Raw genomic sequence first — 21,706 nt, 5'->3', positions numbered from 1 at the left:
CACACAAAAATCCAACAAATTTGAATAGACAATACAAAAGATTTTTTTAACTACACCACTACTACCTACCTTGATTCTCAAGGAATTCTACATGAAAGTTTCTTCTCTTACACACTATAACAAAATGGTACTATGGAACGAAAACACAGACATCTATTGAAAGTAGCTCGTGCCCTCAAACACCAATCCAAAATTCCACCTAAAATCTAGGAAGATTGTGTGGTCATGACATCCTGTCTAATCAACAGAATGTCAACCAAGGTTCTGGGTGGCAAATCACCTTATGAACTTCTCTTTGGCAAGAAACCAAACATCAAGAACTTAAGAGTATTTTGGGTGTCTCTACTACTCCACTAAGCTTCAGCATGCTAACAAATTTGACATTTGAGCAATTCGTTGTATATTTATGGGATATCTTTCACTATAAAAGGGATATCGCTTATATGACATGGCTGCAGACAAATTCTTCATCAGTAGAGATGTCACATTTCATGAAGACGTTTTTCCTTTTGCTGATGAGATTATAGACACAACATCTACCATTTCACCACCAATTACTCACACTGAATTCTTTGAACAAGAGTATGATATAGTTCTATCTTCTTGCAACACTGGTGATGTATCAACAGGTTATGACTCTGCACAATGAGCTTATTCATCCTCACCTATCCTAGATCCAACTTTATCATCATCCATGGATGTTCATGTTACTTTTGATGTCCTACACAAGTCCTTTTGAGACGTTCATCATAAACCATAAAACCACTAATTGGAGCACTGATTATGTTTGTGTTGCTTCATCTGAACCATATGTTATTTCTCAATATATCAATTATGACAGGTTATCTCCAAAGCACAAATCCTGCATCAGTCACATTTCTGAACATCATGAACCTAACTCATATTCAGAAGTAGTTCAATCACCTTATTAGCGTCAGACGATGACAAATGAGCTAAAAGCTTTATACCTTAACAAGACCTAGGATTTAGTGCCACGACTATCTCATAGGAAACCCATAGGTTGCGAATGAGTATTTAAGATAAAACATTGGGTTAATGGTTCCATTGAACGTTATAAAGCTTGATTAGTTGCAAAATGGTTCATTCAGTAGGAAGGACTTGATTACCAAAAGACCTTTTCACCTGTCATTAAACATGTTATTATTCGCATACTTCTTGCTATTGCAGCTTCTCATGACTGGTCTCTTCATCAGATTGATGTTCACAGTGCTTTCCTTCATAGGGACTTAGATGAAGAAATATACATGGAGGTTCCATCGGGAATTCACAGACAAGGGGAGAATCTTGTATGTCGACTGTAAAAGTCTTTCTATGTTCTAAAACAAACATCCCGACAATGGAACAACAAAATTATAGAGGCGTTGATCAATCTAGGTTTTAAACAGTCAAGACACGATTATGCCTTGTTCACAAGAAGACAAGAAAATTAGTTCATATGTCTTGTGGTTTATATGGATGATATCCTTATAACTGGGAATGACACAATAGCCATAAAGAAGCTGAAGAATCATCTCTACAAATCATTTAGGATAAAAGATTTAGGACCTCTAAAATATTTTTTGGGAATTAAAATTGCCTGATCTGCAGATGGAATCGTCCTCAGTCAAAGGAAGTATGTTTTGGAACTAATAGCAAATACTGGATTATTTGCTTGCAAACCAAACATCGTCCCAATAAAGCAAAATATCAAACTTACTAGTCAAAAGTATGATCACAACAACAAGACAACAAAAGATCCACCACTACAAAATCATCTTGAGTATCAATAACCAGTGAGACGACTAATCTATCTCATAATGACCACACTAGACATTAGTTATGTTGTTCAGATTCTTAGTCAATTCATGCATGCACCCAAGCAATCCCACATGGATACAGCCTTAAAGGTAATTAAATACTTGAAAGGATGTTTGGGTCTAGGGTTATTATTTCTTAGAGATAAGAACCAGAGAATGATAGTTTATTATGACTCAGACTGGGGTACATGTCCCATGACAAAGAAATCACTGACGGGCTTTTGTGTAAAACTTAGGGATTCACTTATCTCATGGAAAACGAAGAAACAATCCATTGTTTCTCTCTCTTCAGTTGAAGTAGGATATCGGGCAATGGCAAAAACTACTTGTGAAATAATATAGATTTATGGTTTGTTAGAGGACCTGGGTGTAAAAATCTCAAAACCGATTAGCCTGCAAAAGACATCTCTACCAATCCAGTCTTTCATGAAAGAACTAAGCATATAAAGATCGACTGTCATTTTGTGAGAGACAAAATACAGGAAGGAATAATAAAATCTTACCATATTCGAACATCAGAGCAACTGGTTGATATCTTCACTAAACCCTTGGGATCCAAACAACATTTTTACCTTTTACACAAGCTTAGGGTTTATGACATCTACAAACCATAAAATTGAGGGGGAGTATTGGAAATCATATCCCACACTATTAGAGATCATATCCCTAGAAATCATATTCCACATTGATTAATGAAGTATTCCCTTCCGTTCAAAACATAATTTTTTTGTACAATTCTTATTATGTTACCAAACTTAAATTAGAATTTATAGTATATATATTTATTGTATGTAAAAGTTGTAAACACAAGAAATAGAAACTAATTGTATTTTCTACACTCTCTCTTGAGCTTCTCTGGTTCATTGGATTGAACCAACTCTACTCTCTCTGATTTTGGTAGATGTGTTGAAGATGTAGCCTTGAAATATCTGTGCACTTGGAAAAGATCTTACAAAACCAAGAGCCTGTAAATATCTGTACACTTGGAAAAGATCTTACAAAACTAAGGTTGAATATTTTTCCTAGGCAGGAAGTTTAAAAGTTTTATAGAAGTCAATTATCAAACTTGTAAAGTACAATTTGTGTTAGACTACCTGGGTAAACATGGCAAGGTCCCATATGATATGGGCTATTTGGTGTCGAAGCATACAAAATTGTGGGTTTTTAGTGGACCATGCCAATCTACTAAACCTTAAGGTTCACTAATTTTGCACGGCTTAGCCGTAAGGGTTTGGGTTATGGATTGTCTCAAAAATTTTGAGATTCAATCTCATGCATGTGACTTTTGTCACAACCCTAGAGTTTGGGCCAAGTAGAGTAGTTCGTCTGAAATTTTAACTTCACCTTTAGTATGGTAAATTTATATGTGTTTCATCTATTAATTGGCTTGAAATTTGTGGGTTTTATTTGTTTATAGATTTATAAAAGAATTGACTTCAATTCCCTAAGAGTTTGTGAAGGGATGGTTAAATCTCTTCTTTGTTATCAACTATAAGAAACTCTTATTGGCTTAATTCTATGATCCCTTTTTAAAGAGCACCTCCCCCTAACAAATCGTTAAAGAATAATATTATATTTATTTATAATAAATATTAATATAAGTATCAATGTTAATCTGTTATAATGTGATTGAATATTATTTTATCTTTAATTTAAAATCATATAATTAAATAATAATGCATCATCAATAATACCTAATTTAGTACTCATTTAAAATACACATAATTTTATTAATTTTTAAAAACCAATTGCCAATGTGATAGAAGAAAACACATCTCACTCTTAGTTGTCACACCACACTTGAAACATAAAACCATGAAATCTTATATATTTCACACTCACTATTAGGAGCGAATTCAAGTCAAACTCAAATAAAAATTAACTCAAACTTAACTCATTTCTAAAACAACCAACTTAAGATCAAACTTAATTTGTTTGATTGACAATAAGTTTGCTAAAGAAGAAAAAAAAAAGAGTTGTTAAAAATTAAAAAAAGACAAGAAACCACCAAAGTAGATAAATTTGTCAATAACTTTTTGATGACTCGATTGAGTCGAGTTGTCTTGACTCAATCTCACATTAGGGTATCTTTACTCTAATTGAATTCTTTCAAACCAAATATCAAATCGAGTCTAAGTTGACTTAGATCGAGTCCAAACTCACTCATAACCATTATGATGACGTTGCAAAGTAAAGTTGTGATTGTGCCCCCAAACTTCATAGCTTCTAATTTCTTATTTCCCAAAGATGCAAAATTTGTGGGCATACTCTAATTTGGAAAATATGAGGAATTTTTATTTAAGAAGAATAGATAATATCACCTTAGGATAGTGGATTATAATTTTTTTTTAATTGAAATGATTCAATTTTATTTATTTTTTTAAATAAAGTGATTTAAAAAATGTTTTATCCTTCGATTAAAAAAAAAATTGATATTATATTTTAAAAAATACCTAAAACTTAAAAGACAAATCTAAAACCGCTTGAACCAGGCTAGGCTTAAGCAAAGCTGGACTGGGTTTGTTTCAATAATGGACCCAGAATGGGACACCTGAAGAGTTTAAAAGTTCAGTTTAATCAGCAAACCCAATTTCCTCATTGAAAGCCTGATAATCCAATATTTGAATCCACAAAAATCTAACAGAAAAGTCACCGCAACTCAACTTAAATTGAAACTGGCAAGCCATTATTTATCAGGAATTTACAAGCTAAAGTTGATTCTTTTTTATTGGGTGGAATAATTTAATAACGTATGATGCAATGAAATGTTTAAAAACATAGCCATCCGTAGCTTGTACAATTCTAAACCTGAGTGTGTGACTGCGAGGGTTTGCCCTGATCAGGAGCTGTTGCTGGTGGCGGTAGCTGGATTTGAGTAGAAGCAGGAGGCCCAGAAAGCTGCCGAGCTCATTTGGCTTAACCTCTGCCTCTCTGTCTACCCAGAAGGTAACATGCAAGAGCCACAATTATGATGAACAATATCACCGGTAGAGATATAACCAGCTCAAAACCCATCTTCACCTGCTTCTTCTGCGCTCAAAAAGATGAAATTGCAAAACCATAATTACTGTTTTATAAAGCACTTCCAGGATTACAACTGAAAACAAAAGCTGCAAAATATGAGCTGATTCCGGGAACTCTTCCGTAAAAATTATCACTGAGTCCAAGTAATCGCGATTAAGATAGAGTTAAATAACATCTAAGGTAATTAGAGACAGTAACTGCGTACCTTTGAAGGATTGAATTTGAGCAACCGTCAGTCTGAGAAGATGACTCTGAAGAGAAACAGAATATGGTTGTGAACCAGTGTGCGATGCTTCTGTATTTAAAAGAAGATCATGGTGCTACACGTGTCTCTGTCTTTCAGTGGCCACGTATGTACTCAAATTCAGCAAATTATCAAAATGAATTAAAGACACGGCAATTCATCACCTGGTTCCACGTGTCTGTCCATTATTTATTTAAATATGAATTTAATAAATAATTATTCATGAATCTTTGACTTTTGGTTTCTTTGGTTTCTATACAATGAGCTGTTGTCATCATCGTCAACATCAAACCTTGATGTGTTGAAGATGCAGCCTTGAAATGTCTATGCACTTGGAAAAGATCATACGAAACTAAGAGCCTTGAAATATTTGTACACTTGGGAAAGATCTTACAAGACTAAGGGTTGAATATTCTTCGTAGGCAAGAAGTTTAAAAGTTTTCTAGAAGTCAATTATCAAACTTTTAAAATACAATTTGTGTTAGACTACCTTAGCAAATATGCTGAGGTCCCATGTGATATGGGCTATTTGGTGCGAAGCCTACAAAATTGTGGGTCTTTAGTGGACCATACCAACCTACTAAACCTTAAGATTCACTAATTTTGTATGGCTTAGCCATAAGAGTTTAACTTTTGGATTGTCTCAAAAAATTTGAGATTCAAGCCTATGCATCTGACTTTTGTCACAACCCTAGAGTTTGGGCCAAGTAGAGAAGCTCGTCTGACACTCTAACTTCACCCACAATAAATTTATATGTGCTTCATTTATTCATTGGCTTGAAAATTGTGGGTTTTATTTTATTATAGATTTATCAAATAAGTGACTTCTAACTCCCAAAAAATTTATGTAGGGATGATTAAATCTTTTTTTTGTTATCAACTATAAAAAAACTCTTATAGGCTCAATTTTCAATCCCCTTATAAGGAGCACCTCCCCCTAACAAATCTTTAAAGAGTAATATCATGTTTACTTATAAAGAGTATCAATATATGTATCAATAATAATCTTTCACAATGTGATTGGACATTATTTTATCTTTAATTTAAAATCATACTACTAAATAATAATACATCATTATTAATATATAATTTAATTTTTATTTAAAGTATATATAATTTTATTGATTTTTAAAAGCAATTACCAATGTGATAGGAGAAAACACATCTTACTCTTAATTGTTACACCACACTTGAAATGTGAAACTACAAAATCTTATACACTTCACACTTATTGTTAGGGGAAAATTCGAGTCAAACTCAAATAAGAACCAACTCAAACTCAACTCATATCTAAAACCATTAACATGAGATTAAGCTTAGTTTGCTCGATTGACAATGAGTTTGTTAGAGAAAAAGAAAAAGAGTTATTAGAAATGAAAAAAAAAAAATCATAAAAAATAAAATAAAAAGCCACCAAAGAAGACGAATTTGTCGATAATTTTTTCATGACTTGATTGAATAGAGTTAGCTTGACTCAATCTCATATTAGGCTACTTACATTCTACTTCAACTCTTTCAAACCAACCATCAAGCCAAACTTGAGTTGACATAAATCGAGCCCAAGCTCACTCATAACCATTATGATGACGTTGCAAAGTAAAGTTGTGACACTGTATACCCTCAAAGTTTATAGTTTCTAATTTTGTATTTCCCAAAGATGCAAAATTTGTGGGCTACTCCAATTTGGAAAATACGAGGAATTTTTATTTAAGCAAAACAAATAATATCACCTTAGGATGGTGGATTATCATTTTATTAATTGAAATGATCAAACTTTATTTTTTTCGAATAAAGTGATTTAACTTTCATATTTAATTATTGAATGAACCAAATTTCATTATTTTCCATTAAAAATATTAAACTATTATGTGACTTCTATCGGCATTAAATAGAAATGAAGTAACAATTCTTTTCGTTAAAAATATTGATGTGATCGTATTGGTGTATTGACATATATATTTTATATGATAACATAGATAATTTATATTTTGACATGAATATTTGTAACCCAAAAAAAACCCTTAAATTAAACTCTCAAAATTTATTTCTAAAAAAGCTGCACAACACACTCAGAATAATAAAAAAAAAAAATCCACTTAAAATAAATAAAACCCACCCTAATGAATGTCTCACATGGTTTGCTGTCATGTGGGTGGGTTTTTCTTATTTTTGATTTGTGAAAATAAATTTGCAGAAAGAGGTCAATTTGGGAATTTTCTTTTATTTGCAATTGTTCAGATCAACAAAAAAAGTATCTCAATTATCATTGTTAAATTAAAATAAAAATCTATGTCATTATTGTTTAAAGTTGTTAGAGATTAAACTCATTTTTATAGGACATAATAAAGTTTGTTTTGTTCAAAAAAAACAAAGTTTGATCCTTGCATTGAAAAAAAAAAAAGTTGATATTATATTTTAAAAAATATCTAAAACTTAAAAGATAAATATAAAGCTTCTTGAATCTAGGATATGATTCGAGCCAACTCAGTTTTGAAAACCGATTTGATTCGATTTAGTTCAATTTAAATTCGTTTAATTTAAATTTAAATCAAACTCTAGTTTGAGGATTTAACTTATTTTTTAAATTGAGCAAAACTTCAGCCAAGAAGTGTTCAATTAGATTCAATTTGAATTTATGAATAGAATTAACTGTTCAAATTTATGATTCGATTAGATTGAAATTCACGGTTCGAATTAGCTCGAATGTAATAGCACAAATTAATAGTTCAAATCCGTAGGTTGGTTCGATTCAAATCAAAAAATTTAAATATTATTTGAGTAAAACAACATCGTTTTGTCAATGAACTACAAATTCAAACTATACATTCAAGCCAAATCAAGCTACAAATTTGACCTATTGATTTGAGATACAAAATCGCGTCAAACTCAAACCGAACCAAGTTAGGATTTAATTTTGACTCAATTTGAACGAAACTTAAGCCAAAGGATGTTTGAGTTCAGTTCGGTCCGAATCCACCCCTACTTGACCCTAACTAGGCTTAAGCAAAGCTGGACTGGGTTTGTTTCAATAATGGACCCAGAATGGGACACCTGAAGAGTGTAAAAATTCAGTTAATCAGCAAACCCAATTTCCTTGCTGAAAGCCTGATAATCCAATATTTGAATCCATAAAAATCTAATATATAAGTCACCACAACTCAACTTAAATTGAAATTGGCAAACCATTATTTATCAGGAATTCACAAGCTGAAGTTGATTCTTTTTTTATTGGGTGGAATAATTTAATAACATATGATGCAATGAAATGCATAAAAACATAGCCATCCGTAGCTTGTACAATTCTAAACCTGAGAGTGTGACTGCGAGGGCTTGCCCTCATCAGGAGCTGTTGCTGGTGGCTGGTTTTGAGTAGGAGGTGGTGCAGGAGCAGGAGGCCCATAAAGCTGCTGAGCTCTTTTGGCTTCACCTCTGCCTCTCTGTCTACCCAGAAGGTAACATGCAAGAGCCACAATTATGATGAACAGTATCATCGGTAGAGATATAACCAGCACATAACCCATCTTCACCTGCTTCTTCTGCGCCCAAAAAGATGAAATTGCAAAACCCTAATTGTTGTTTTATAAAGAACTTCCGGGATTACAAGTGAAAACAAACGCTGCAAAATATGAGCTGATTCCAGGAACTCTTCTCTAAAAATTAAAACTGAATCCAAGTAATCGCGATTAAGATAAGAGTCAAAATTCATATAAGGTAATTAGAAACAGTAACTGCGCACCTTTGAAGGATTGAATTTAAGCAACCGTCAGTCTGAGAAGATGACTCTGAAGAGAAACAGAATATGGTTGTGAATCAGTGTGCGGTGCTTTTGTATTTAAAAGAAGATCATGGATGCTACACGTGTCTCTGTGTTTCAGTGGCCAAGCAAATCATCAAAATGACTTGGAGACACAGCAATTCATCACCTGGTTCCACGTGTCTGCCCATTATTTATTTAAATATGTATTTAATAAATAATCATTGATGAATCTTTCACGTTCGGTCGTCCGCCAGTTTCGTATAAGATATTTATTGTAGATTCTATACAATATCAAAATATTTCTAATTCTGTATTAAAATAAGGCTAAATGACTGTTTTGACCTTTTACGTGTCACATTTTCTAATTTTCTAGATAAATCAAAACAATAAAATTATATATATAAATAAATTATAAAATATATATAAACAAATTGGTATAATAATTTGTAATCAAATAATATGATTATTTATTTTTTTAATATTTTAAAAATTACTTGATCAGGTATTACTATTTTTAAGAAATTCTAATAAAGAATAATATTATATATATATATATATATATATATATATAAATAACAAATAAATTATATAAATTTATGATATAAATTAATATGATAATATATGATTAAGTGAGTTTAAAATAAGAATACAATTAAATAATTACATTATTCCAATATAAATTATCACCTCAATTTATATAAATAGATTTGTAAAATTTATTTATAAATATAATTTTATTCTTTTGATAAGTCACCTTACTTATTATAAATATGTGTATTTTCTTTTTATATTACAATTCAACTTTCTTCCATACCTTCTTTTGTTTATTACAAAATATATAAAAAAAAATTGTTGAGCTTAGATTGAGTTTGGCTGCCTTAACTCGAACTCACTAAAAACACTTAAAACCCTGACTCGAAGACAAACTAAAACCAATTTGGCTCAAATTTCGTCAAAAAATTAAGAAAAAGAAAAAGAAAAATTCATGAGAATAAAATTTGGAGGTTAATTGGTAGGAATTATTGCAATCAAATTACCCACCTACCCCAATGGACTACAAAATCAGCACAGCAACCTAATCAGCCTCCATCTTTCCGCTAACCGATTTCATTAATTCTGCTGCAATTGCAAATCCAGTAAACTTTATCCTATGTATAAATAAGATACATGCAGATAAAATTTGCAGCATGTGGATAAAATACACAAGACTGCAAGTGAGACTGTATTGTAACAACAGAGCAATCCTCATATACAGTTTGAGCTACTTTTGAAAATCAACCATCCAGTTGAATCTGTGGACTTATGAGCCATAAGGAGCTGATGTTGATACCTTCCTTGACCCAGATGTATCATTATTGCCGGCAGGTCTGTTGGCCAATCGACGTTTGTAGCGTTTGAGAACAGATGCCAGATTCTCTTTTCCCTTTGGAAAAGCCACATCGCCAGCAGCAGTGCCTGCTCGTCCCCTTCGGTTAGATATAGCAATCTCTATGTCCTTAATGATGTCCAGAAGCATAGCTGCAGTTGTGCATTTCCCTCTTCCTGGTTTTGCAGTAGGTGGCAACATACCGTTTGAAGTAGGCGGGCTTGACCTTTGCTGATGCCCAACAGGAATTTGGAGGCACAAGCAAGGAGTCATTGGTGTGCGTGGCCTTGAGAATGCCAGATCTATAACACCCTGTCAATAAAGAAATCAGAGTCAAACCTGATAATAATCACTTGAAATTTCCATAACATCAGACTGCAAAATTCATCATGGCAGATCCTCCCATGTGGGAGCATGGATATAAAATCATTACCCCCTAAATATTAATAGAATCTGATGGTTTTTCTACTTAGTCAAGTAGAAACCAAGTCAATCACCTCACAACAGAAAGAGTGGTCTTGCAAGTGCTACTTCACTTGTATGGATGAGAAAGGGTTTGCAAAATGTACCTGAAGGCGATTTAGTACGTAAGTGTATTTTCCCCACAGCTCAGGCCGGCTTTCCATGAGTGACAGATCAAGAATTCGGTGAATGCACCAGACCCCAAAGCTTACAATCAAATCCACTCTCCATATACAGCCATCCCCACAGTTTGGAACTGACGTGTCATCATTCTTCACTGTGTTAGGAATCTTCCTTTCAGAAGACAGATACGGAGATTCAGCCATTTGAATCTCTCTGGTTTTGTCTTCAAATTCACAAAGAAATTTCTCCCTAGCAGCCACTCGATCAATTAAATCCTCATCAGCCCCATCATTTAGTTTAAATAACCACTCAGATCCTTCCAATTTCAAAAGATTCACAATACATAGTCTAAAAGATTCAAGAAGCTGGACCTCTGAATTTCCAGCGAATGTAGCCTCTTGAGAATCTGTATTTGACCTATTTCCAAGTCCTTCACCAACAGTCCGACTTTTATCAGCTACACCAAACTGCTCAAAAGGCTGTCTAGCCCAAAGCGATTTAGTACTTGAACTTGAATTTAACTGCGGGGGAAAAACATCTCCGTATACATTCGATGGAGAGAGCTCATCAAATGCCAAAGGAGCTCCTGCCCTGGATCCAGGATTTGAGTACGGAGATGGCTCACAACTAGGCCGACCAACAGATGATTGGTATCTAGTTAAGCCAGCCCCCTGAGTACCCCTATTGGCCATATATTGATCCCGCAGGGGAACAGAAAGACCCGATATGTCAGGCAAGCTATGGTATTTCTTTGCATTTGCAGACATTAGTACACTATCAACAGGTACAGAAGAGGAAGCACCATAATATGATCTTTCAGATTGTAATGGACTATTTCTGGATACTGTAAAGTTCTGGTATCCAGACACTTGAACAGAGCTCGTATCATTTTGAAATTTCTGCCCCATAGCAAAAGCAGGTGAATCTACATAGGTTGTAGACACCAAAGAAGGGGATTTCAGGGCTGGTGACTCCCTTTGACCATTCAGGTAATCAGAATTTCTTTCCCTAGCAATTTGACTGAGATGTGCAATGTCACAACCATGCACTGTGGTTGGCTGATAATTCCAGGCATTGGAAGATTGTGTAGTCCGCAAAATAGGGTACCTCCTCTCACTCAAATCTTCTGATGGAAAGTGATAACTAGAGTACCTCCTCTCACCAGCATCATGAACACCAGAACTGGAACTCTGAATAAATGCATCTAACAACTGCATGTGGTTGAAGCATACCAGGGAAGATCCTCTTTGAACTCCGTAAGCTGAATCAACGCTACTTTGTACTCTTTGCTGCTTTGGAGAGTCATATAAACTTGAAGCTAACATAGAATCAGACCCCCTTCCCCCTACAGATGGGGAAAAACCACTAAATTCTTTCATGGCAGGGTCTACTTTCAGTGAAGAGACAGGCTTTGAATCAATCCCTGGCCCCAATAATTTATAAAATTTCTTAGCCTTCGCTTCTTGAGTCATTTGCCCATAGGAGTCATATAACTGTCCCCAAAACTCATCAAGAAGTGAAGCCAATTGACGCCTTGCAGCACGGCCCAACCCCACTAATCTTGAAAGACTTCCAGGACCATTCCCACTCTCGTCACTTTTCCCACTGAAACTCCTAAATGAGCCTGGACCATCAAATGTGAAAGATGAGGTACTCTCAGGAACATCTTTGGATGATTCTTCAGCCTCCCAGGTATCTCCTCCATCATCATTCTTTTCAGTGGGTAAATCTCCTTCTACACCCACTGTTTTCTCCGGAGGAGCCAGTGATTCAATCATCAAGGTCTTTGTGCCCAAGAGATAATTACCGGAAGCCTCCTTAGGCACATTTGAGACAGCCAAGGAACCATCTGTAGATGCTGATTCCTCTTGATGCAATATTGCAGGGCTAGGAAATGTAATATTAGAACGATTTTCCAGAATGGTACCTAAAAGAATTTTTTTATCAGACTCCATGATCGTCTCAGGCAAATCAAGATCAAAATTTGTAACAGATGTATCTGATTGACTTTCTGTGGACTTTACCACAGCTGGACCCAATTCCTGTTTCTGGACAAGCTCCTCTCCCTGATAACTAGTTTCAGTTATATCATTTTTCTCCCTCTCAATAATGGGCCCGGATACTTTTTGTATATCCCAGCTCCACCCTTGAGCATCACTTCGGGAACTTGCAGATTTTAAGGGAGTAGCCAAAAGCCAAAGCATCAAACAAAGTGATGCACAAGCAGTGATGAGAAGGACAATAAAGGGGGCAGATGCACTACTCCCTATATTCCACCACAAATTACCAGCCCAATCACTGTTACCAAATATCATTTCAACCACAAACATGAGCTTCAAGACCAGCATCCCACCAAATGTTATCAGAACTAAGAATTCCAGAAACTGAGAAATATTATGGCTACCCATTATTGACCTTGATGAGGCAACACGGAAAAGGGGGATCACAGAAGATGGAAGCAACAGAGCTACCATAACCTGTGAGAATATGAGCAACTGATATATTCCTTCAGCTCCTGAAGTCCAAACACAATAAAGAGCTGGGACCATGCTGATGATTCTGATTGTAGCACGATGAAGCCAACTGGGTATGTCCAGTTTGAGAAAGTCATGTAAGACTACTTGTCCACTGAGATTCCAGGTTAGTGCAGTGATTTGACTTGAAAGAATTAGAACCAGCAGGAATACAAAAGGGGATACTGGACTCCTAAATACCTGTTCCCATAAATGTACAGACAAGACACTTGATCAGAATACATCAGCATAATAATACTGCTATGGATGTAATTTAATACATTGCAGAAAGTCATGACAAGCAACTAATAAATAAATGAAAGAATAAAACCTGATCCATTGCATCCTGAAAAGTAAGCAAGACAAGACCAGTACTGTGGAAAATGTTTGCCGCTGAGTTCATCAGCACAAAATTCACCAGATAAATGCCACAAAAGATGCATGAGATGGCACAAAAATGATAGTGACACATGGTGTCCTTGGAGATTTTAAGCCACCCTTGATGTTGCTGCAGGAATAAGAGAACAGAAGCTTTTAGAAAGTTAACAAAGACAACGAGAATTATATTTGAATTTAAAGAAACAAAAAAAAAAAGGGACTGAACTATATTAGTTCCTAAATGTAGAGTATAACATAAGCATCTGAATCTGAGTTAAAGTTGGAGGGAAATTTCAAAGAAGGTCGTTTCCAAAACTTTATTATATAATCAACAAACAAAGCACCAATAAAACTAAGTAAAACACCAGCAGTGACATATCTACAAGGGACACTAATTCAAGATCATTCCCACCAAACAAAAACTAAAATCTGGAGAACAAAAGCTTATTAGTAATTATTCAGGAATGCTCAGAATCCAAAAATAGGAACAATTTGAGCACTGACATGAAAGGAGCAAGCAAACCAAGGTCATTTGAAATCCAGATGCTTTATTCAACAGATACCCAGAAAAAAAAATTAAATGACACTGATTAGCTTGAAATTCACACAAAAGGTGTTAGCATGCAGCATGAAACCATGCAATACAATAATTGACACTCCCAAGCAGTAATCACAAATGCATCAGTGAAGAAGTAAGAAAGATAGATGTCGAAAACTAAACCACATTAGAGATCCATAATAGTGTGTCCACTGGAAAGCAACACAGGCATGATAAATTTTCAAGTTACTTTTACATGGAGAGATTTCCAAAATAAATGTCCAGAAAATATCTGCCTCTCTTAATGTCCTAACTTCCAAGTACATCCCCAGTAACACAGTTTCTACAAGCACACATAATTAGATGCACTGATGCAACTGCATGTGGCCACCAACATCTTATGAAAATTATAAATCAATTACAATGGTCACCTAAATAAATCTATTTCCCTTAGTTCACATCGTTCATAACATGAAGTAACATACACCATTATATAGGGATCAGTGTCACATGCCATTAACCGCAGGATATCCAAAAGGCAATACTCTTCAGACTGCATTTCTAAATTCAATGTCAAAGCCTAAACCAAACAAAACAGTCAAGCATACATGTCAGATCCTGGATCAGTTCAACTAACACATAGAGTTCCCATAATTATGAAACAATCTGACCCCAAACACAGACAAGATACAAAATTGTATTTTCTTAAACATAGATACACAAGGATTCATGTGCAGTAGGGAGAGAGATGTACCTGAATGATAGAAGAATGGAGGTAAAAATTGTGAGGCATAATATTTGCTCCTAGAAGACTCATTAGAGTGAATGCACTCTCACCACTCAACTTTGTTAGCATCCCATTCACAGAAAGTGGAGCTTCTGGTTGACTAATTAGCACTCCAAAAACATACGAAAGCAACAGGACACCTGCCATGCTTACGCAAAGGAAATTTACCTTGTTCTCCTGAAAATTCAACACCAATTAGTTTACCTATCAAATTGTTTTAGTGATAATTTGAAAGAGTAAAACCTTACCAGGAGTCCAGCAAAAAGCGGATATAAAACAGCATCAGCAGCTGCTAAAAAAACACTGGTGGACAAGTCCACCCTCAACAGAAGATTAAGCCCATGTGCAATCCCCAAAACCTAGAGAAAATACATGCAAGATCAGATGATAGCAGTAGGATAAGGAGTTTGTGAAGGGTAAACAAAAAAATTATGATAGATGTCTTAGTTTCATCATTATCAGGATGAGAAACCTACCATAGTAAGATCTAGTAAAATCACAGAAAGCTCTGTTTGAACTCCTAGGAGTACACAAGTGTATTTGTCATACTCACTGCTACAGATCTATTGTTGTCACAAAGAAAATGAAACAATTATTAAAATTTTCTGACAAAAAAATGTTATAGAGACAGAGAAACAATACCAATTATTAATGAAACTACCAATTACTACAGCTTAAGCAGCATCATGAAGGAAAGGAATGATACCTGAGCAAGATCTCTTCCTGTGACAACGCCAATACGAGCTGAAAGGTACTGACACAGAATGGCAGCAAAATTGAAAAGCATCATTAGTGCTACCAGATCAGTCCCAAAATGAGAACTGCCTTCAACAATTGCTGCCCACTTTCCAGGGTCAACGTATCCAATTGAAACCAGAAGCACAGGTAAGACAGCAGGAAGTAGCAAATTAAGAAGACCAGGCTTTTGGTTAGCATTAATGGTCTCAGCTTCCATGTTATTACTATGTATGTCAGACAAATCCCAGTCCAGTATAACAGTTATATTACACTTCCAAGCAATTGAAGAACCACTGTATATGCAAAAAATTAAATAAATTACATGGCTGCTTATTACCACCGCATCAACAGAAGGAGGATGTCACCCTTACAGAAGTCAATCAACACTATATCAGCAACTTCTTCAATTAAACATATTTCAACAATGTAAAGCTGAAAGCACTCTATATGTAGGAGTGTATGCATCAAATATCACTCCAACAATGTAGGACATATAAATATTTTTGTACAGAATGGGTTCAGAAGCTCCTGTCAAAGGCACAATCACCGCCAAAGTAACTACAATATAACCAAATTTCAACACTGCATCTGATCATCCAATAACAATCTAAAGTTTGTAGACAAATCCACTTATATATTGCACAATAAAGTGATTTCGTCATCCCAATAAATTTTCATTTTTTCTCCTCACCAAGATTAGCAGAAACTTCCATGAAAGATTCTTGCAACTGAATCCAGGATACAATCTTCAAATAATTCAAGCTAATTCCTCCTTTGAATTGTAATCCTGATTAAATGATAAAGATAAGTTCACTGATAAACAAAAGGATAACTTCTTTTTTGGCAAATTGACAACTTGTGTACAATTTTGTTGATGAAATAATTGAAATTAGAAGATCAACATAACTTTACACAAGCTAAAAATTACTTGGCGTTAATTGAATGTGGTCAGAATGGTCAAACTCGAAGTCTCTGATCATTTATCAGTATCGTGATATATATACTTCCTAAGTACATAAATAATCAATCAAAAGGACATACTCAAATCCACTCCACACATCAGATAAAATAACAATCACAACATCCATAAAGATCATATAAAACTCATCAAAATTTAACAACTCAGTAGAGAATAAAATGCCAACCCAACTCAAAGCTCACATCAGATTTTCTCATAACATCAGAAAAGCACCCCAAAACAAATAACAAAAGATAAAATAACAGCACACATATTCAAAACAATAAAAAACCTAATCCCAAAAAAAATCCAATAACAAAGCCACAAAACGGATCTGAATCAGGCAGAAACCATAAAGCACAAATATCGAGGTCGATTACAACACTGAAAACAAAAAAGATAAACCCAGAAAAAAAAAAAAAAAAGCTGATTAAGTTTATGAGAAATGTTATAAACAATAATCTTTACCTCACTAAGAGTGTAGTATTCCTCTGTCCAAAATAATTGCTTTGCTAACAACTTTTGTACCTCTGCAATCTATATCCCTATCTGATAGCATACAAGTAGATCTTTAACAGGATCTGCTTTTATGAGGGGCAGAGGAGTTACTACACATTTTTGTACATAGATATAGAGATAGATATAGAGAGAGAAAGAGAAAAGGTTTATTTAGTTCCCTTAAAATAAGTTTAAAATGGGAAAATATACCCAGTATAGTTTTGTATATCTAAGGGAGCAAAAATTTCACATCAAATGACAGAGTTAAAAGCTAGAAAGATCTAAAAGACAGTTAGCGTTTTCCCTACTTTTTCATTTATAGCTGAGCCTGAGAGAGACGAAGAAGTCATCAAGATTACCCACAGGCCGCAGCTCTTTCTTCTCTCTATTGACACTTACCTTTTCCCGTGCCCTGTCTTATGAAGAAAAAGACTGAAATAATAAGTAAATATTTTGATAAATAATTATAAATAATTCTCTCTAAAATATTAATTTCAAACTGAAATACATTTTATAATTTTAAATCTATTCATATATAAACCATCAATCTTTATAAATTAATATGTTTTGAAAAACCGATTAAATTGGATTGAATACCGCCAATATAAACCTTTTTGGTTAATTAAAAAAAAATTTTAATTAAATTAAATTAAATCAAATTAAATTTATCTAAATCGATATAATAAAATCAAAGTTTTTAAATTTTATTATTAAACTAAACCAAAAATCTTATTTATTAATTTTTAAAATGTATAAATTAACTAGAATAATGATGGGATGTAGATAATGTATTAATATTAAATAAATAAAATTGGTTATGGTAGACGACAAAAGCCCGTAACAGCTAAGTTTGGCCTGGGCGATCCCTTTTCACACGACACTAACTTTTGTGGAAATTTCCATTCATCACCAATCACCTTTCATTTTCACAAATTTGGACACCGTGTCCATTTTCCATGAAACAGAAAAAATTAAAATTTAGAGGTGAATGATTTCTTTCTTAATTTGGTTTTATTGTGTGAATTGAAAATTGATTGATGCTTGTGTTACAAATAAACATTTTTTTATAATTACTACACAAACCCGGACATAATATTTTCAGACAAATAAAAAATTGTAATAATAAATATAAATATTTTGAATATCGAATCCAATCATGTTAAAATCAATTATTCAATCCAAATCGATTTTTAAATAAGGAGATTACTGTATTTCTTCGGTAGTATTTTATGTAATTTTTTGCATCATCACTTACAACTTTAACTTTAGTTAACTACACAACACAATTGGAATCTACTCTCTTCACTCATCAACCCTCACATCTTCTTCTTCAATCGTATCTTCTTCAATTTCGGCACCCTTATTTCAAACCTTGATTCAGTTACACAACACAATCTGAATCCTGAAAGAGAACATGTTACCAATCTACGTCAATTGTTGCAGTTTTCCAATTTATATATATTAGTTAATTATCTTTTTTTTTTTTTTACTCATTTTGTAAAATAATTAAGTACTTGATTAAATCGCATTCGTATGTAATCATATCAAACATATTTCCATTAAAAATTTACTTAATTTTAAAAATTACAAAAAATATATATATAAATAATTAAAGTTACTAAATATTATAGGCATAATTATAATACTGATGTTAAAATTCAGTTCAATTATCTAATAGTTTCAATTCAATTATAAATAAGTTTGGTTTCATTTTGAAATTTTAATCAAACAGAAAATTTAGTTCAACTTACAAATTTGATTAACCGATTTTATACGATCCTGATTAACATGATAAATAACTTAAATCATTTTATAATTTTAGTCCCCGTTATGATAATTTTATTTTTCATAAAATTTTATATTGTATACTTTTAATTAATTATGAAAAATGGGATCAAAATTTGTCATCTTTAAAACAATTTTAAGTGAAAATGGGTGACATATTTGGCTGTATTCTTTGTGTCAATCCTATAGGACAACCCAAAAACAAAAAAATTTCAACCAGACAACCTAGCTGAGGCGTGATTGTTTGACCAACAAAAATATAAAACGTGAAGTACGTGCCTTGGCCCTTTACTCTCACTCACGGGTGAGGGGGCATTTGAAAAAATCTTTCATCACTGAAAACAAAAGGAGAAACCTTCACCAGTCGCTGAAAGGAGATGTCAAAAACCTAGAGGGAACAACGGCGGGGTGTGGATTTATGATGAAGCCTAGTTACGTATTTGCATTGAAAAAGAAAAGGCCACACGCTTGAGGGATTTCAAGGGCTGAAATTGTACCTTACTGTAAAGTGGCCCCCAAGTGTGACTAAGGCAGATTGAATTTTAGTTGAGTCAATCATTAAGGTTTTGGTAAAACTGTAAGTTTCTATTTCTTGAATTCCCATTCAGAACATAAATGCATTAACAAAAAAGGATGATATTATAAGTATATAATTTTAAATATATAAATAAATAAATAAAATTATTATAACGTGGTTAGTTATTATTTTATTTTTAATTTAAAATTATTCAATCATATCTTAATATATTATGTGTTCTAAATTGTATATTCAAATATATATATATATATATATTTTATTGTTAACAAAAAGGATTAGGATACCGTTAAATAAGTAAATTACTATATTTTCTTTAACCGGTTCTATATGACTCATTTAGACCCTAAAAATTTGTTAGATTTACCTAAATTGCATTAGCTAAGGTGTGATGCAATTCCAATTAGATAACACATTTTTTATTCTATTAAGGCAAAAATCATGCCCAACAGGTGTGATTCAATGACCAATATCATAGTAGGTTGGTGCGATTTCAAACATATCATATTTTTCTGGACGCAATTAACCCAAATTCTGACTTCTAGAATTGCACCATTGTAAGTGTGATTCAATCAAATTTAACTTCTCTAAGTGTAATTTCGGTTAGATCAAATCTTTTTCAGATACAATTTGATTTAAATTACATCTGAAAAGGTGAAATTTTAGTTACATTGCACCTTTTCGAATCACAATCAAGAAAATGTGATCTTATCAAATAACATTTAGCCTAATACGATTTGACATTAACTAATTTTTTTTTTCTAAAGAAACTTAAGTATCACTAGTTTTTTTCTAACATAGTTGAAAACCATTTGTACTAAAGAGGGTTAATTATATGAATAATTGATCATGGTACTTTATTTTAACTTTTTTGTATTTTTTAGTTTGACTCTTTATTTGTCGCATCCCTTGTTGAATCTAAGAGTAAGTATAAAAGGCTAGCTCTTGTAAGATATAACTATGTGAACAAATTTTCTAATAATAAAAAAATTATATATATAATATTTTTAAATATATAATTAAATATATAAATTATGTATTATCATATAATTAAATTAATTACATAATAACATGTATAATTTCGGTAAGTGACGAAGTTGTAAGCTTTATAAAACCGATCTTGTTATTATTGATAGCTTTTAATTAGCATGGAATAGATCCATGCATCAAAATGTGCCTCTGCCCACATGCTGCGTCCAGTGGTGGACAATTCAATGCATCAAACTACAACTTCTATTTTAGCGTTAACAATTAATTAAATATTTTGAATAATGCATCAATCAAAGCAACAACCGGGTAAATTTAAGTAGCAGGACACGTTCAGTGAACCTGAATATTACAATCCCATTAAATATAAATTACTTATTTAATCATGTTTAAGGTAAATTAATTGTCATATGAAATGACTAATTTTTCTTTGGCAGTTTAAGGGAGACGAATCCCAGAACCGGCAATCAGCAAGTTTCCCAGAATCTAGTTTGTCTATTTTTGCGGGTTTATTTCATAATTCAATTTTCCCCACTATCATTACTATAAATTCTGAAGATTTTGGTTCATTGTACCTAGACATGGCAGGTTTTTTTTTTTTAATGATATTTCTATAAAATAATTGGAAATATGTTATATTAATGAAAAAATTAATGTTATGTGCACTTTGTTTGAGGATATATATATATATATATATATATATATATATATATATATATATATATATATATATATATATATATATATATATATATATATATATATATATATATATATATATATATATATATTATTAAGTGGTTGAGTGATTTTTGAATTAAAAATAAGGTAAGACTCAATTATATGATGACATACATTAAACGTCTATTTATTTGTATATTTAAAATAAATATATGTAATTTTATTATTTCAAAAACATATAACAAGATTTTATGATAAACTTTCTATATCTAGTATATTTAGAAATAGACCAAAATAATTTAAAATTTTGAATTTTAAAAAAATCCCGTCTACCTACCTACTATTTTCCAAAAGATCAAAATATTCTATTTTTCACTTATTTATTTTAAAAAACTAGTTCTTATTTCATTATAATGTAGAATTGATACAAATAAACTATTCTTATAACTAATTAAATTAACTACAAATCACAAGCAAAAATCATAACTTATGAATTAACAAAGTATGATTCATCA

At 32.7% G+C, this 21,706-nt stretch overlaps 1 protein-coding gene and 2 long non-coding RNA genes across 7 annotated transcripts; all 3 read right to left on the bottom strand.

Annotated features, from left to right (window-relative positions):
• Positions 1–4,481: 4,481 nt before the first annotated feature.
• Positions 4,482–5,207, bottom strand: LOC123210106. The gene is made up of 2 exons (XR_006501202.1): positions 5,047–5,207; positions 4,482–4,847 (listed from the first exon to the last, which is right to left on the bottom strand). It is a non-coding gene; the product is annotated as an uncharacterized LOC123210106 (long non-coding RNA).
• Positions 5,208–8,287: 3,080 nt separating this feature from the next.
• Positions 8,288–9,082, bottom strand: LOC123210113. 2 transcript variants are annotated; one of them, XR_006501204.1, is made up of 2 exons: positions 8,822–9,082; positions 8,288–8,748 (listed from the first exon to the last, which is right to left on the bottom strand). It is a non-coding gene; the product is annotated as an uncharacterized LOC123210113 (long non-coding RNA). The 2 variants fall into 2 exon arrangements; XR_006501203.1 differs by having other exon boundaries at positions 8,288–8,621.
• An 851-nt stretch (positions 9,083–9,933) lies between these two features.
• Positions 9,934–17,618, bottom strand: LOC123217364 (ethylene-insensitive protein 2-like). Of its 4 annotated transcripts, none has more exons than XM_044638375.1 (9): positions 17,512–17,618; positions 17,174–17,286; positions 15,716–16,534; positions 15,486–15,572; positions 15,258–15,368; positions 14,977–15,186; positions 13,638–13,814; positions 10,778–13,507; positions 9,934–10,520 (listed from the first exon to the last, which is right to left on the bottom strand). In XM_044638375.1, the coding sequence occupies exons 3-9, from the start codon at positions 15,962–15,964 to the stop codon at positions 10,143–10,145; spliced, it is 3,942 nt and encodes a 1,313-aa protein (XP_044494310.1). In that variant the 5' UTR covers positions 15,965–16,534; positions 17,174–17,286; positions 17,512–17,618; the 3' UTR covers positions 9,934–10,142. The 4 variants fall into 4 exon arrangements, with proteins under 4 accessions (XP_044494310.1, XP_044494326.1, XP_044494318.1 ...); XM_044638391.1 differs by having other exon boundaries at positions 15,716–16,040; XM_044638383.1 differs by lacking the exon at positions 17,512–17,618 and having other exon boundaries at positions 15,716–16,040; positions 16,439–16,534; positions 17,174–17,485.
• Positions 17,619–21,706: the final 4,088 nt, after the last annotated feature.

The sequence above is a fragment of the Mangifera indica genome, chromosome 1, assembly GCF_011075055.1.
Source record: "Mangifera indica cultivar Alphonso chromosome 1, CATAS_Mindica_2.1, whole genome shotgun sequence".
In the NCBI taxonomy this organism is placed as follows: domain Eukaryota; kingdom Viridiplantae; phylum Streptophyta; class Magnoliopsida; order Sapindales; family Anacardiaceae; genus Mangifera; species Mangifera indica.
The sequence above is the reverse complement of the archived record's forward strand: the minus strand, read 5'-3'. Positions and strand labels throughout refer to the sequence as shown.

Bases quoted from the DNA above. Each gene is read 5' to 3' on its own strand.
- LOC123217364 (XM_044638375.1), bottom strand. From the start codon at position 15,964: ATGGAAGCTGAGACCATTAATGCTAACCAAAAGCCTGGTCTTCTTAAT. The intron at 15,187-15,257 runs GTAAGGTTTTAC...TTGAATTTTCAG, and splicing joins CGCTTTTTGCTGGACTCCTG to GAGAACAAGGTAAATTTCCT. The intron at 13,508-13,637 runs GTTTTATTCTTT...TTATGGGAACAG, and splicing joins TTCAGGATGCAATGGATCAG to GTATTTAGGAGTCCAGTATC.